The sequence below is a fragment of the Lissotriton helveticus genome, chromosome 1_1 (assembly GCF_964261635.1).
Source record: "Lissotriton helveticus chromosome 1_1, aLisHel1.1, whole genome shotgun sequence".
In the NCBI taxonomy this organism is placed as follows: domain Eukaryota; kingdom Metazoa; phylum Chordata; class Amphibia; order Caudata; family Salamandridae; genus Lissotriton; species Lissotriton helveticus.
In genome coordinates this window covers 1,658,951,410-1,658,969,138 of record NC_136057.1, presented here as the reverse complement: position 1 = coordinate 1,658,969,138, position 17,729 = coordinate 1,658,951,410, and the positions used below count along the sequence as shown (strand labels likewise).

General features: G+C 41.2%; 1 protein-coding gene across 4 annotated transcripts in view; it reads left to right on the top strand.

Moving 5' to 3' along the window:
* Positions 1–9,492, top strand: part of LOC144830006 (retinol dehydrogenase 7-like) — a 441,255-nt gene extending 431,763 nt beyond the window's left edge. For all 4 annotated transcript variants that reach the window (XM_078688875.1, XM_078688877.1, XM_078688874.1 and 1 more), the window contains one exon: positions 8,845–9,492. In XM_078688875.1, the coding sequence (XP_078545001.1) occupies positions 8,845–9,056 (212 nt within the window). In that variant the 3' untranslated portion in view covers positions 9,057–9,492. The remainder of the gene's footprint in view (positions 1–8,844) is intronic.
* The last annotated feature ends 8,237 nt before the right edge of the window (positions 9,493–17,729 follow it).

Here is a 17,729-nt window from a genome sequence, read left to right as displayed (position 1 = left end):
GAGTGTAAACCATTCTGCCTTGCATGGTATCTGAAATAATATAACAGCTGGATTCGGTACCACAGGACAACATGGGATCACGATTTCATTGACCCTGCGCAAATCCTTCACTATTCTGTACTTGCCGTTAGGCTTCTGTAGTCCCATTATAGGTGAGTTACAGGGACTTCCTCTTATCTCCTTCAGAATGCCTTGTGCAATCATGGACTAGATTACAGGTCGTATCCCAGCCACAGTTTCAAGAGTCAATTTATACTGCGGAGTTTGTGGGAATTCAGCATTGGGTTTAACCTGTATCTTCACAGGTTCAACCCCTCGGATCAATCCAATCTCCTCACCCGTGAAATCCCACACCTTCGGAGAAACTGAATGTCTCAAGTCATATGGTAGGTCTTCTATTGTGAGAGCCACGAACAGCTCTGCACACAAGCTCATATTGGCCATTTTAAAATCAGCGTCGTGATCATAGGTTTGCAACACTACACCCCTCTGTGTGCAAGATATGGTACAATTGAGCTTGCACAAAAGATCCTGTCCCTATAGACAAACTGGACTGGAATCACACACCACAAATTGGTGTTTGTCCTGAAAGGGTCCTATTCTCACAGATAACTCATTTGTTAATGGGTTAGTCATTTTCAAATTAGTAACTCCCACAACTTGAATCGATTTTCCTGACAAGGATAAATCTGGGACCACTCCTGTTCTTACTGTGGAGCGCGCAGCTCCAGTGTCTAACATGAAGGTAACAGGATGTCCATTCACCTCCGCATCTACAAACGGTCAACTTTGATCCACTTCCAGGCCAGCATCCAAAGTTCACTCTCCCTGCACCCCCCTCTGACACTCATGAGAACCTTCTATTTGATCTAATCTGTCTTGCATCATAAAGTAAGGCATCTGACGATAGGCCTGATTACTGGTGGTTATTCTTGGAGGCTGTGGTATCTGCATTTGGGACGCGCAACCTCCCCCATACATGGATCTGGGTCTTGTCACAGTATTCAAACCTTCTGACACTTGTCTCTCTCCCTCATACTGCAATTGATTTGCTGGATTCAATCTACACTTGCGCTTCCAATGCCCGATTTTGTGACAATAGTGACAAGCTGTGACACGTTTTTGATTTGCCACCCACTCAGCTACCGAACCGGCATCTGCACCCCTTCCTCTGCCCTGTCCAAGTTGAGACAGTCTTTTGGTTCATTCCTCTACCACATCCTCTTCCTCGACCCATTCCTCCTCCAACCCCTTGCACCCAGTCAGGCCTTTTGGCATTCCTCAACTGTACCAACATCAATTTTTCCTTTGTTTTCTTTTATGCTGCCGCTACCTGTTCACTGCAGTATTTTGCATATTGCAAACTTTTGTAGACAGATTTATTCTGCCAACAAATCAAGTGGTGCTGTATCATCAAACTGATATATATCAGACCTCAATCCTAACACAAATTTTGAAACAAACTGTCCCATATCTTTTTGCTCAACTGGATCCAATGCACTATGTTGTTTAAATGGCACTTAAAGTCTCTCATAATAGTCATGTACCGATTCTTTAGGATCTTGAGTAGTGTGATCGATTTAAAGCCAATCAGCAGTCTGCGGGCCACTTTAGACTGCAACCACGTAATCACCTGTTCTTATTTCTTCATTACTTCAGCCGAAGGACCATTAGTCACTGCATCTCTAGCCAGTTCCACAGCTGGCCAATCAACGGCAACCTGACATGCCGTCCATAGATCACCTGGAACTACTATATCAAGCAAGGTATTCAAATCAATCTGAAACACCTTCGCAATCTCAACAAACCTATCAATTTGTTTATACCAGTCGGCAGGTTTCTCCCTCAGCCGAGGAAAATCATTAGTGAAAGCTGCTAAATTACTCCTACTCCTTGGCACATGTACATACCCCCCATTCTGTACTTCTCTCAGAGGGAAATTTCCTGCTGCTCCCATCCCTCCACCTGGAGGCGGAGTATCTCCTATCACTTTCTTGGCATTTTTCTTTTTCGACCACCTTTCTTCCCAGTTGTCTAATTCTCTCCATGGTCACATTGCTAATAATCAAATCTCAAATTTGTGCCTTTAATCCTGTTGTTTGCTTCTCTTCCAAATCTTGATCAGTATAATTCAATCTGTAGCTTCCCTGCATCAATTTCGTTGTGATCAAATCCACCTCATACCTTTGTGCTAACTGTACCAGTGCTTCATGAGCTCGCTTTGCCTTTTTAGTAATATCCTTAGCTACAAATAGCAACTCGTTTGGGTCATATGTTTCAATCCTGTCCAATGGCAGATTCCCTTCTATCACTTCATCTATTTCAACTTTCAATCTTACCACATCTAACAATGGTGCCTTCATTGCCACTTGTATGATTCTCTGACCCCTCTCATTTCCTGTCTCTTCCCTGCCACAACTGTGTGCCCTCCTTGGACCTGTACTCTCCTCCATTCTCAACACTGGACGACTTTCTCTCTCACAACTTCAACTTCTCCAATGGTTACCTTCACACAAACCTTGTGGTTCGAATAGTACTCTAGGTGCCTCTCGTCTCATCTATAGTTCTTCTCTTGACATCATTAACTCCCTCACTGGTGGAACCCACATTCTAATGTCTGACCTAGAATTTACCAAAGCTCCTGTTTGTCTTCGTTCTGACCCACTGTCCATCCTTGATGGATCAGCAGTGGCTGGCAATGGAGTACTATCTTCCACTGACATATTGAGCCATGCCTGTTCCACTCATTGTAAGACTCCCTCCAGACATAGTCTCTTCCCCTTCTCTGGTCTGCTGTTAACTTTCACTGGCTCTCTCATTTGGGTTATAGTTCGAAACCACAGGTTCAATTGTTACTGGTACCGTAAGAGAGTCCGGTAACTGCAAGGCACATGCACTTCCATTGTGCTCAGGGTCTGCATATCCTGGCCCTCCCGATCCTCCTGGAATTCTTATTCCCACTGCCGTTCTCCCTCTTACTCCTGTTGTCTGCTCTTCTGACCCTGTTCGACCCACTCCTAAAGCTTCCCCAGGTTGCTGTGTTCTCTCCGGCTCCGACCTGGAGTCATAAGGTGGAGAACGTTCTGCTAGCAATCTCTCTAGAAAGCTATCATCTGTATCACTGTCCTCTTCTGTCTTACTCTGCCCTTCAGATCCTTCTTTTAGCAACCTGAATGGATATAAGTGTTCTCCCTCTATGGGGTCTACTCTCCATCTCTTAAGCTATGCATCCCACCTGACACCCTGATATGCCTTCATTGCCTTCTTCATTCTTCCCTTTGAAGCTTCTCTTCTTTTTGCTTTTGCTGCTCTCATCCATGCATCTAATGCCTCAAATTGCGTTGGTCTAGGCGGAGGTTTGAGAGAAGATCACTCCTCTCAGCTGGTATAGCACCTCCATCCGAAATGACCCATAACGAGGGAAAGCCATTTCTCCCTCTTTCTCTGTAATTTTGTTCCAATTTTGCAGCCACACTATAGTATGGAGTCCTACATTGGTTGCCATGTAATGTGCCGGGGTATTCTCTGGTGAAGCTTCTTCTCCCACCCGAGTTACCACCCCTGTGTCGCCTCTACATAAATCACGCAACACCTTAAAACATCTCATTGTAAAAATCAATTCTTTGCAATCCAAAATTCACTATTAACTTCTGACGAACTTCCACCAATCCCAGCGCGGCGTTACACCAACCGACCTATCCCAGCGCGGCTCGCACTGACGTCCCAACTCCCTTTTTGCAGCAGCTCACCCTCCTTTACAATTTCACTTTGAACACACGCTCGCACATTCGTACACAAGTAACTGTATAACCAAAAGTTATTAACCAAGTAACTGCTTCCTACTACAGCCACAATAACATACAGTCACATAAACAAGTAATTGTCCGTCCGCTAAAAGATCGATAGAACACTCTTACAAGAATATCTCTCCGCTTAGACCCCTGACCTTCGTTGGTCACCCAATCGCCGTAGTTTACCCCTGGTACCTGAGACTTTCCACCGTGACATTACTCCTACATTCACACAAAGTTCCCTATTACAAGTGGATTGGTGATAGGACTTCATGACACCCACAATTTTGATCGGACAATCACATATACAAAACTATCCCGGGATCTTGAATTTCTCTTGAGTCCTCTCACCAAACTTCCTGATCCGCACGTGTCCAGACCCATAAACCGATTAACCCACAATCACTCGATTTGCATTCTCACTTCTCAAGACATCACACAATTAACTAATCTCCGTAACCTAGCACACCACACAGTTGCATACTCATGCTACCACCGTTTCTACTGCATTATCAGCATCCGCCGACCTCCATCAATTTTTGTTTTTCGCCATTGTCTAATCCAAGTCCAGAGTCCAAATTTCCTCAGCTTCGACTCTAAATCCTTCATTCTCACCTCACTTTAGAGGCAAACCATCACCTGCTACCATTTGATTACGCTAAATTTAGTCCTTGCCTTCCCTTCCAAATTTAGCGCTGATGGTCTTTTATTTGCCTGCTGAAAGTGGTTGAGGGGAGTAAACACTTCAAAGTTATACTTACAATTTTGTCATATTTAAAGGACCACACACTCCGAAGTCCAGTGTATGGATTTTATTATGAGGCCAAAAATAATTGGATATACACGCACCTTAGCATTAGAGAATATAGATACATAAATATCAATACAGAGCCAAACCGACAAATATAATGAATTCGGCATAAAAGGCATAATGTGATGAACTCCAGAATCAAAATGCAATCCAGGATTGAGTCTAAATCCTTTTTCATTAGGAAGGAAAGCATAAGTTATCTCTCCCTACACTACTCTCATTGAGGTTCCTGGCTATTTCCCCTGTATCATTTCCCAAAGGTGTCAGCACGTGTAGACTTCCTAAGAAGTACTCACGTCAAATGGGTTCAAATAGCTTAAGGCTATGGAGCTCGCTCTTAAGATGCTCCTTCTCCGAAAATGTAGGAGTCTGATTTTCTGTCCCTGCACATCATACAAAAAGACAAAATTCAGCCCCCTCCTAAATGTATCACATGACGAATTGTTTCACTTGCAATATTCCCCAGTAGCTTTTACTTAAGTTCTTCTTGTCTTCCAGTGGCCTTGAGGTTCAGATAGGCCAGGCATGGAAGGTGTCCTCCCTTCTTGCCTTTCAGACTCTTCAAAGACATTCCGGTTATCTCCTTAAACTAAGAATAACAAGGTTGAATTCTTGCACCTGCAGATGGATGAGAACATGCTGTCCTGGAACACAAAAGGGATTCATTTAATTATTTCTTTAGTAACTAAGGATTTTAAACCGACAACAACCTGCAGTTCTGGGCCTACAATGCAGGCAACGTAACACACAGTTACATTTACATGAATAGGTCATCCTTCACATTATGCATACAGGAAAGATAGTGTCTCCAATACATGTAAATCCTACTTAAAGGTGCACATTACATTTCTATGCTTAGGATGATGAATAAATAGATTTGATAAACATAATACACTGTAAATGATAACAATTTATGTGAGTGCGTTTAAACCATGAGTATTATGGACCCATACAATTTAGAGTGCTGTAAGCGCTCTATCAAGCCTATACATGTTTCCCAAAATCTGATGGAAAACTCACACCTAACGGCAACCGGTAATGGGAAAGGTGTGAGCGGATTTTCATTTAGCTGCACAAAAGATGCCTTTTAGTGATGTTGGATGCACATGATGTTGAAATTCCCCTAGTGCATCTGCTGTGTACCTGAGTGGGAACCTCTGAGCGTGACATTTCATAACGTTTGATTATGGCTGTCATGTTCCATCTTGAAATAGTTGATATACATGGATGAATACCTCTACTCAAAAGGCCAAAAGTAATCAAAAGAGAGTCTACTTTCCGAAAGGAGGATGCTCTCTCTAAGTAGATGGATAATGCTCTTTGCACGTTAAGAGTGTTTAGAGTTGTCTTGTCAGGTGAGGATGGAAAAGTATAGAACAAAGGAAGGACAATGGCGAATGAGCAAAGAAAAGAAGAGGGTAATTTGGGGCGAAGCGGGTGTTCACACAAACTTTACACGGGATAAACAGATAAAGGGATCAATGGGAAAGAAAGCTCCAATTTCCCCAACCCTTCTCCCTGGACAAATGGCAACTAAAAATACCACTTAGAGGTCAGGTATTTTAATTCAGACATTTCCAAACGTTCAAAGGAAGGACCCGTTAAGACATGAAGAACCAATGGTAAGTACCAAGATGGTAAAGGAAAATGGACCATTGGTCTTAAGGGAACAAAGAGCCTGGAGTGACGCAATATCAAGGAACCACTTAAAAACACTGTCTCCCCCTAAAAGCTTCGATAGCTGCCCTTTTGGTCCTAATTGTGGATACAGCTAGACCTCGTAAGAAACTATCGTGTAAGAAATATAACATTTAGACAGCAGCGCAAGTTATAGGGATAAATTGGCTGTTTGCCACCTCCTCATCAGGGTCATTGATAGTGTCCCCAACTACTTGAACCCTAGGAATTTTAGCAGAGGGCAGGCCCTGTCTAACTCAAAAGGCCGCCTCAACTGCAGCTTCAATCATGCGTTGTAAATTGGCAATGGCTGGGACCTCTGTGGATGGCCCCGCAACATCACTCACTGAATCTTCCATGAGTCACTATGCCAAGAAATAACTTGCCAACACACAGGAAAGTTAAAAGGCACAACTATCCCAAAACAGCTGCCAGCAGAGATTAGGGCACTCGGGGGATTAGGGCACTTCGAGATCGAAAACCGACTCATACTTCCTGTTTCGGCGTGTTTCTAAATAACTGACATCTAGGTCCTACTCCAGCAGGAGGCAACATCCTGGATTAGGCAGACTACCGATCAGTACACTGAGTTAATTCTTATTACAAAACGTGGCAAAATTATAATTTAGACCTTAAAAACGCATTGATCGGGAAGATTATGTTCAGCATAGCTGCATCAGTAAAGACTGCTCAAGCAAGTCTAATAGGTAAGTGCAGTGAACATATGGAGCTGTCCCACCTACTAAAACTAGGCAGTAACAACTGCACCCGTAATTGAGGAGACTGCTATAGATAATCTACTGTTTTAGAAAGAAAAACATTAATATTTACAAAGAAAAAAGAAAAAGATTGCTTTACTTCTTTTTAGCCTGCCAAGGAAAACAGAAGTAAAGGAAGTATTTTCTAAGTTCCTCCTCTCATACAGACTGCTGGGTGTTAGCAGCCATGTTGGGGGTAGTATTTTTTATCAGCTGAGGAACAACTTCTGTGTTTCAAGTTAAAAGGACTGCTTCGAGGAAGAAGGACGAGGTGGCATTCGAGCTTGTGCTGTAGGAACTAGGAAGTGTTAGTGTTTGATTGTTAAGCTGTAGAATAACAAAACAAGAGGAATTATCATACAACAGTGTTTATGCTGGAGACTAACAGCAGAATGAGGCCTTCATTAGGAGTGAGCCAGTAAGTATATGCTGGAACTCTTGTAGCTACATATATTGAATTACGAGTAATGCAGTGAATACTTAAAGGGGTAATCACCATCACAATTTTCTTGTGGTCAGTTGTGACGCGGGCCGGGGAGGCAAAGCTGGACCAGATGGAGGCCCGCAGATAACCCCTTCCGGCAGTGGGATCCCCAGAAGCATGGCTGGTAAAGCCTGCAAAATAAGACGCATGGTGATTAGACGCGTCATTTGAAATCGTGAACAACTCAATGAAGGAAAGAGGGCAGGGGGACCAAGAAGGTCAAAAGAGGCCAGGGCACCTCATGACCGCAACGGACCATCACCTCAGCAGCTCGGAACCCACCCACCCACACCTAGAGAATATGGTCATCGCAGCCGTAGGGTCAGTGGAGAGGGGTGAGGCGGAGGCAGCACAGAAAGAGACCTGAGGGAAACATAACCTAGGTAGAAGAGCTGCTCAAACAGTGACCTTAGGATGCCTTACGGCAGGGACAAGGGGGAGTGGGTGACAGCCCACAATGACAGCCAGAATAGATGCGGTGCTCAGACTCTGTCCTTGGTATGCCTAACGGCTGGGATGCCCCGTTGCTGGGGCAGTTGTGCGCTTTACAAAACTCATAACATAACATACCATGCCTAACGGCAGGGACGTGGGATAGCAAACATGTGGTCACCAAAGGTACAGGGAGATGGAATGGCACTTACAGCCCGGGCTGGGTCTGACGGCTGCCCACAAGGTCAGTAGCAAGGGAATCCTAGAATCAGCTGAATCCAAGACACCTACAAAAGGGGCCATCGCGGAGAGTCAGTGCTGTTAGTCAGAAATAGATGAAAAACCTTTGGGACAATGTTTTAACTTATAAGTGTGATATGTAACAACCAGACATGGATCTTGAATGCCCAACCAGTTGCAAAATGCATGATTCATTTTTGTGAAATAAATTGCAGCCTTTATGCACCATAAAATGTGGTCCCTTGAATGAATTGAAGGGGGAGGGTGCATGGTATGGCCAGGGAGGAGGAGGAATTTGCACGCCTGAGAGGGGTTTCACTGGGGGAACATTAATGGCAATTAAAAGAAATATGCAGAATTTGATGTAGCAAACATAAATATATGCATGTTACCCCTCACTACCTGGGCAAAACCTGGAGTCAGGGCTAATTATCACACCTCCAGGTCACTCATAATGAATGCCTTGGTGCAATAAAGTAAAATAGAATTGTCATAATTAATAGCAGAGGCAGTACCACAGGCGGGAATTAAGGTGTTAGTGCTGAAAGACAGGAGCAGAGTTGGGTGATCCCATAGCAGAGCCAGTGCTGCACTGCAAGAGTTGGCATATGAAAATGAACTATTTGCTCATGTTCAATATTCTCTCCTTAGACGTCCAAGAACTTGTGAACCTGTCGACCACAGGCAACCCTAGCCTGCACCTTGTGGTGGACTCACTACAGCACGCTGTCACTGCTGTCTACCCACGAAGCCGCTACTCCCCCGGATGGGACTGCAAGTTTTTCTATATACCCTTATCTTACTTTCCAACTATCATCATGGACTACTTGGCGACTCTCTCATGCCCCAGGCCTGGCAAATGAATAGTCAAATCTAATTTTCTGATTCCAGCTTTGCTTGTCTATTATCTCCTAGGCATTAACAACCAGTTACCTTCCACTCCAGCAAATGATCGGATGTAAATTTGATATGCATTGCCCTTAAAAGTTGGACAGAAACAAGGTAAGAGTAAAAGAAAGATCTCTGTGCATTCTGCGTGCTACATCGAGCTAAAATCTCTTAAAGGCATTAAGATTTTTTTTGAGGTAGTGTGACAAACTTGATTTGGGTCGGTGACCTGCACATTTTACATTAACAAATTTGGGACTGAATTCATGTTTGTGGATTTGCCAATGGTGCTAGATTACTGAGAAAGAGGGCCCTTTGAGTATTCCAAAATATGGTACTTTTGAATTGCAAATTATTGAGAGATTATAGGAAATGTTATGCGAAATAAACTCATCATCTAGAACCACACAATTTGAAGCCTTGAGTGTGTTGTAAAAGACAGCATGAGACAAGGAAAGAGAGAAATGCCTGAATGAGACTAGCGGAGGAGAGCATAGTTTTGCAAATGCTCATTAGGATGAAGCACTATAGAGATGGAGGAATGTTCTAGTTGAGGGAACCAGATTATACAAAGCCATTACTACTGAGAGACCGAAGGAGCAGAAAAAGGAGCAGATACAGGAGAAGGAAATCAAGGATGACAAAAAGCCTCAAACCAATAGTGATTTAGGGAATTAAATATTGGAGGCATTGTTAACTTAGTGTCCACCACCTTGTGTGGTCCCCACTACAAATACTGATAATAGTGTACCAGCAAGTATTTCAGTGGCTACTGCTTATGTTGAACTAAGAGAAATGCAGTTTGAGAGAACTTTACAGACATTTCAGATTGTCCAACCACCTGTTGACTCGAAACTGACAGTGATACCTCCAGGTGTTACTGCTCCAATTGTGACTGATTCGGTACAAATAGTGCAAACTGAAGCTGCACAAACAGTGCCTAGACACATTGTGGCTGTCCTAATTAATATGGTCGAAACTTAAGAATCTCGAAGAGCTGTAAAAGAAGTAATTACAACAGGGTTTATCCCAACATCTCAAAATTCACAGATTATAGAACGGAAACTGCCCCAGACAGTTCACGCATTGAAAGATGAGGGAATGATTGTCTTTACAGCACCAATAGCCCAGGGAGAAACACATTTATTTGAAGTTGGGATTTTTTTACCATGGTTTCAGGAAGCATCAGGAAATAAAAAGATAGAGAGCATTGTGGAACAAGTGAACCCAGAACCCGAAAAAGAGAGACCACTTAATGTTTCAAAGATGAAAATTGAACTTGAAGAAATAATCAGTGAATGTGTAAATCTTTGGAATTTGAACCAATATCAGGAAAAAGAATTAATTTCCTTGAGTAAGGAAATTTCAACATGTGCAGTAACTACACATGATAGACTGACTGACTGGCCTAAAAATATAAAATTGATGTTCCAGGACGTTTTTCCATTACAGAAAAGTTTCTGGGTACAGAGGGATGATGAGGAAATTCAGACAATGTGTTTTTCAGGAATGCAATTACACATTACAGACTTGTTGAAATACATTCGTAAATTGAATGGTTTTAAGAAATTAGGAAACTTTTTAAGATATTAGGAAACAAGTAGGTTAGGAAACATGAGAAGAAAAAGAAACCACCAGACCTACTTGTGGAAAATAATACACAAGATGAGGGAGAAACTTCAGCTTATCCGTTGAGAAAAATAGTGGAAGGAGTACATGTTCATGCACCATGGAACAGAGGTGAACTTGCAGCATTTGTGATGAAATTTCCAAAATTGAGAGACAATCCTGTACAGTGATACCCAACAAGTTGATGGATTTGTTGAAAATTTCAAAGGTGTGTGGATTCATTTCAAAATGTTCTTTGACACTGCAATGCCAATTGAATTGAGGCCTGAATAAAAAGTTGTTGTGAAATGGCCAAGCTAGCAGACAATAAGAGCTTTTGCTCTAATGCACCATCTTATGTAGTTTGGGAGAAAAATGAAGCAGTGATAACTGAAGGACTGGGTACCACCAAAAGATCTTGATTGAGTAAAGATTAAAAGGACCTCCTTCACAAGTACTAAAAGAATCAGTTCATGAATTTTGTGAAAGAGTGTTTCAGGAGTTCAGCAACACATCGGGAGAGAATGTCCTGATGCCAGTGACATGAGATTCTTTGTGCTTCAGTTTGTTATTTGATTAATGATCTCAGGTCAGATCAGTGTGCACATACAGCAAAGTGTGGTCTGTTGGCAGAGTAAGTTGACAGATGGGATCCTGAAGGAAGAAGGATACTATAGTGATGGACAAGAAATGAAGCAGAAATAGTTTAAGGCGAAACTTATGATTGTTCAGAGGAAGGTTGCTCAGAGAGGATTTCAGAATAATTTGTTTGCAGGCAATGAATGTGATATACAAAGGGTGGTTCCACAAGCAGGAGTGCAAGGTGCTCAAGGAGGATTTGATGTTTCACAGAATAGAGGTAGAGGAGGTTCACTTGGTCCAAATTCAGGTATGGATGTTGCAATGCTGAAGAATATGACCTTTTGCCATCTTTGTAACAGATTTGAGCATTGGAAGAGGAATTGTAGACTTAAACCTGATGCAGTAAATGAAATGTGCAATTACAAGGAGAACGCAGATGCAAAATGTGCCAGTTCAGCAAATGTAAAGGTCATTTAAAAAACAGGTCCTAATAATACACGTTCTGTAATCCTAGATGGCCCCACAAAATATGGGAAACCCTAAATCTAATTTAAATCAGTTGTCCAAAGCAAATTTTAATTCTTTTCAGAACCAAAATCAAAACCCATTTCAACTGTTTGTTGCATTTGAAAATAACAGTTTTAGCCCAAACATTTCTGATATTACCTGGTCCATTGTGAGAACAGTGGATATTCCAGAACTACCTGACTTGTGAAAGAAGATCCAAGTTGTAGAAGTTTTAAACAGATTAAAAATCCAGTTTTAGAGAAGGTTGCATTTAAAGTAGGTTTATTTGAAGAAAGGTACCAATTTGTTGTTTTTTACTCAAGCTCTGTAAGCCTGCTAGGAAGACATTTGTGTTGCAAGTTAAACTGCACAATTTACTGTACACCAGATGATGTTGAACATCAGACTCCTGATGAGGAGGTACAGTTTAAAATGACCCGACAAGAGACAGGTGTAGAACTGTTTTCAGTAATGGAAGTTGAAAAATTACCCTCTGCTTTAAAGAAACAGTGAACCCAGACATATGGGAGTTCACAGAGAAAGATCTCAGATTAATAAAAAGAGAATATCCAGTCAGAGTGATTTTAAAACCAGATACAGTGTTTCCAAGAACACCATCATACAATTTAACACAAGAGACGGTTGCAGGAATTATACCCGTAATTGCGGATAAACTGAGCAATGGATTTTTTAAGGATTTGATTGGACGTCTATGTAACTCTCTGATCATGGGTGTACAGAAACCCAGTGAGATATACAGAATAGTGCAGGAGAGCAGCATAATTGTCCCATGTTGTCCTATGGTACCGATTCCAGCCAACATACCTTTTCTAATTCCATGTACTGAAGACTGGCTTACTGTTCTTGATTTTTGTCAAATTTATATCACAGTCCCATTACATGAGGGTAGTCAGGTGTACTGTATAAAAGAAGTGCAACATCTAGGACAAATAATTGAAAAAGGAGCTAGAAAGGTGTCATCAGACAGAGGGGAAGCAATTCACCAGATGAATCCACCTCAAGCTCAGAGAGAAGTCGGGATGCTTTTGGGAATGGTTGGCTACTGTAGAGAGTAGATTTCAAACCTTTCCCTAGTGGCTAAGCCTTTAATCAGGCTAAAACAAAGGGATGTTTCTAATCCACTTCCATGGGACAACGATTGCACAACAGCGCTTATAGAGTCGAAAGAGAAAGTGTTTCGGCACTAGGGATGCCAGCTTATTTAAAATAATATATACTAATTTGCAGTGAGAGGGAAGGCTGCAGTCTGTCAGTGTCTGTTCAAAAACATGAAGATGTTCAAATGTCTGTGGCATATTTCCCAACAGCCCTTGACCCTAGTGTCAAAGAATTGCCCAGCTGTCTTAAATTAGTAGCCACGAATGATGCAAGTCACAAACAGAGTGAGAACATAAGGATGGAATGTCCAGAAACTGAAATGGTCCCCTTACTTTAAGGAGTTGCTGCTCAAAAATGTTGGGCCAGATTCACAGAACTAACTTAAGACAAAATCCTAAACTTACTACCATTTACTCATTTTGGTATTCACAAAAGGCACGTACTCATTTTGGTATCCACAGAAGGCACTTACTCATTGATGAGTAAGTGCCTTCTGTGCTTCTGTGAATATCACAATGAGTAAGTGCACTTACTCATTTTGGTATTCATAGAAGGCACTTACTCATTAATGAGTAAGTGCCTTCTGTGAATACCAAAATGAGTAAATGTCATCTGTGAATACCAAAATGAGTAAGTGCCTTTTGTGAATACCAAAAGGGTAGTAAGTTTAGGATTTTGTCCTAAGTTAGTTCTGTGAACCGGGCCCAATGTGATCAAATGATGTCTAATTTCAAATGTATTGAGTCTATTGCCAGTAAAAGGAAATGTTTGTGACATGAATGTCTAGGTGACATTGATCCATGCATGAAGCTAAGGTTAGACACTTAGGATGAACCCGGATTGAGCCCGACCATGTCCATTTTGTAAATGGCTCATGTTTAAGAGATAACAATGGCACATTAGGAACAGCATATGCTGTGTGCACTATAAATTATGTTGTTGATGCTTCATGGCTTTAAGAAGTTACCTCAGAACAAGATACAAAAATGATTGGCCTTATCCTAGCATGCAGTCTAACTGCTGAAATGGGAGTGACTATTGTCATGGGAAAGAGAGATGCTAATTCAGTTGCACAATATTGTGTCCTGCTAACCTATACATTTAGGAGAATTTCTAAGTGTGAATCTGAGATGGATACGGTCTATTCAATGATGATTGGTAACTTATCCCGGTGAATGGACTAGTGCTGTAGGACCATGAGTGGGAGTGAGAGAAAGCTGGCCAAGAGAGCAAAGGAGAAGCCTGCGGTTGTCTCTTGAAGGAACACATGCGCCTATACCTGAAATATCTGAACTGGAGCAAAGTGAAAACGAAGGCGAAGGGCCAAATCCAAGGTGATCAAAGAGATCGAGGGTGCCCTGTCGGAGGTATTGAGCACCTGAGTGGTCATATTGCGTAGACAAAGCACAAAACGTCACATTGGATGAACTGTGTGATACGAGATTTGAACTGTCTGAGCCACCCTAATTTCAAGCTTGAGACAAAAAAGGCTGAGAAAAGCTGAAAACTATCAAACGCTGAAAAGAAAACAATAATTGGCCAATGAAAAAGAACTGTCCTGTTAGACCTTTATTATTTTAGTTACTTATTTTCCAGAAGATCAACCTAGGCCTGAGAACAAGCTGCAAGAGTTAGGGATAACATTTTTAGAAGAACACGGAGTAAGTTTAAGGATTGCCTATTTGGAAATCTGAACTGCTGAAAAGTAACTGTTCTAAGAAGCTACTTACAGAACTCTGCACTGAACTTTTGAACTTGGCTATATATGATCTGATTACAAACAAAACTTGTGTTGCCTTTGAAATAGATGTAACATTATTATGTGCACACATTTTGTAATAACAGTGATACTGATCATATTAGTTTTAGTAGGGTTCTTTTACCCACTCAATAGAAATTAGGTGTACTATTAGATTACCACGTCTACACACACCACAAATCACAGATGGGTAGCAATAATCTAGGTTAGAGAAAAAGAAAAAAAAAATATATATATATATGTATTTTTTTTTTTTTTTTTTTAATTCAACTAATGATAAGAATGCTCTTTAAACGATTTTACATGTGAAATAAAGTTGGTATGATAAATTACAAATCATCAGAGAGGTGATGCTTTTACAAACCATCAGAGGGAGGATTGAGCGAGTGTGATAATTCCCTATAGAATTAAGCACTACTAATGACAAATCTGCCTTGGGCTTCAAACATAAACCCCCACATGCATCAACCTATTTAGGAAGTGCAAACGGTGCGAATCGGTAAATTCGGCCGTTTGCACTTCGTAAATACGTTTTGGGGTTCATTAAACAATTCGCTATTTTTTGCATTTCTTAAAAATGCAAATGCAATTAAGGAATCGCATTTGTGCGATTCCTTAAATGCAATGCATCAATTTGTAAAAAATAGCGAATTTTGAAATTGGAAGTGCAAATTAGCACGAGGTTGACCCTCGTGTTAATTTGCGAAAATGTTTAAAAAAGCAAAAAAATGCATTTTTGAAACTTGCATGTTACAGACACACATGTCCTTAGGACATGTGTGTGTGAAACATGCACTTGAAAATACATTACAGGGGTGCAGGGGGGGTTCTTTGGACCCCCCTCTGCACCCTTGCAATGCATCAACAAATTGCGAGTGCAAAAAAAAAAAATGCAAAACGGCATTGATTCCTATGGGCCTCTAGGCCCATAGGAATCAATGTAATGCCATTCCTTAATTGCGATTCGCAATTAAGGAATCGCAATTTCCGAAAATTAAGAAATCCTAAAAACTTTTAGGATTTCTTGATGCATAGGATTTTGCATTTCCTAAATAGCGATTCCTTAATTTTCGCTATTTAAGAAATGCAAAATCCTACATTGATGCATGTGGGGGAAAATGCTTTTTTTAAACGTGACACACAGACATTTGGTGCTGAAATTAGAACCTGAGGCTTTGATATTCACAGGCCTTTAACCAGAAGCTTTCCCTTTGCACAATTAATTTATAGTTTGACCTTAATGTGGCTGGATTAGATTTTGTCTTCACCATAGAATGTGGTTTTACGTGACAAAGTTTTTTAAACATACGTGCAGTAGTATGATAAAGTATGTATTGAATGAACACAACATTCTGAAGTGTAGACAACAGAAAACAGCTAATGGTTTCACTTGCTCAGAGAGCTCCAACTTGACCTTCCAGATTAAAGAGGAATGTGCCTCTCCCGAGAAATAGAGATGCCTGGCATAGTTTACATCATGTAACCTCGGAGCCTTATCCTATTAACTGCTGGTTCAAAAAAAGAGCCTCATTCATTTACTTGCATTAGAGAACAGGAAAGCACACGCATGGCAAAATGTAATACCATATTATGTTTTAATGATTCCTGCCTAAATAATAAATTCTCTTACAGCTATTGAATTGTGGTTAGTTAAAATAACATGTTTCTGTAACAGAAGGTTAGTAGATTAACTAATTTTAAATGAGATTCAAATTTGCAGTGAGAACAGCTACTTATGGATGACATGTTGACAGCAGAGAGGGAGGAGATGTGCCTTTTGGATAATTTTGGAGAATGCTGGATTTCATTGGAGGAAACGAAGACCATGCAACATACTTTTAGCAACATTTTTACAGATTTATAAACGTATTCCTAGTTTTTGAGTTTTAGACTTAGAGAGGCCGATCTGTAGAGGGGGAGAGGGCAGACTTTGATGGAGAGCAGAACAGATACAGGCAAGGGAAGATTAGAAGCAGGCTGTGTTCCAGTGGACTTTAAAAATACAAGTTTATGCTTTGACTAATTGGTTTGCCAAGGATTATTTTCTCTATGCTTTGTTTCTCTTTATGAGAAATTCTGCAGTTATTAGTTATTGATTTAGCTTCATAATAATCTCCCTCTTGCCTTTATATTTGAACTCTTCATGAATTCTCACTGACCTCATCGAACCCCATTTCTTGAAAAAGGGATACTTTACTTCATAGAATGCTCTGTATGCACATTATAGTATGCTCTGCACTAATGTATCTTTTTATTATCAATTCTGTAACCTGATTGATATTTGACTACTGAGTGAAGAATCAGAAAATCTTAAACTTTAATTAGAAAATAAAACCCTTTAAAACTACTCACAACCTCTCATTATTGACAAAAATATTTATTTGTAGTTGATTAATAGCATATGTTTAGGAAGTAGCTCTTTTGATCAAAATATGGTGGCCAAGATTCATTACCTCGGGAATAGATATCGGTGTGGAAAAATGGTAATTAGAGATAATTGTGCCACATTCACTTAATTTTCTAAAGAGAGATTTCTGTGCTCACAGGGGTGATGTCAGATAGGGTGAGGGACCAGTTCCCACTAGTAAGGATTGGAAACCTGGCTTGCTGTAATGATTGGTTGGAGATATATAGTAGGGCACTGCCTCATTACATCGCAGCCAAGGACATACGGGGCTCCCTCTGTGAAACTGTCTCATGCGAGCTCCAATAGTGGGGACAATCCAAGAGCGGGTAATGAACACATATGGACTGATGGCTAGGAGGTAATGGAGACCGGGGAGGGGTAGATAAGATGAGGGTGGTAGATATCCAGGGTCCCACAAATATTGTTTGAACATAAGGGGGCCCATTAGGATGGCAGGCGGACTTTGTCCGCCCGCCATCCCGACGTAAAACGGGACCGCCCACCATAAGGGAGGCGGTCCCGTGGGGGGCATTAGGATGCGTCTGCCACACTGGTGGGCACATCCCGCATTTTTAACATTGCGGCGGGTGGTGCTTAAAGGAAAGCACCGCCCGCCGCAATGCTAAAAATGCACATTGTGCACTTCAATGCACAACGTGACAGGCA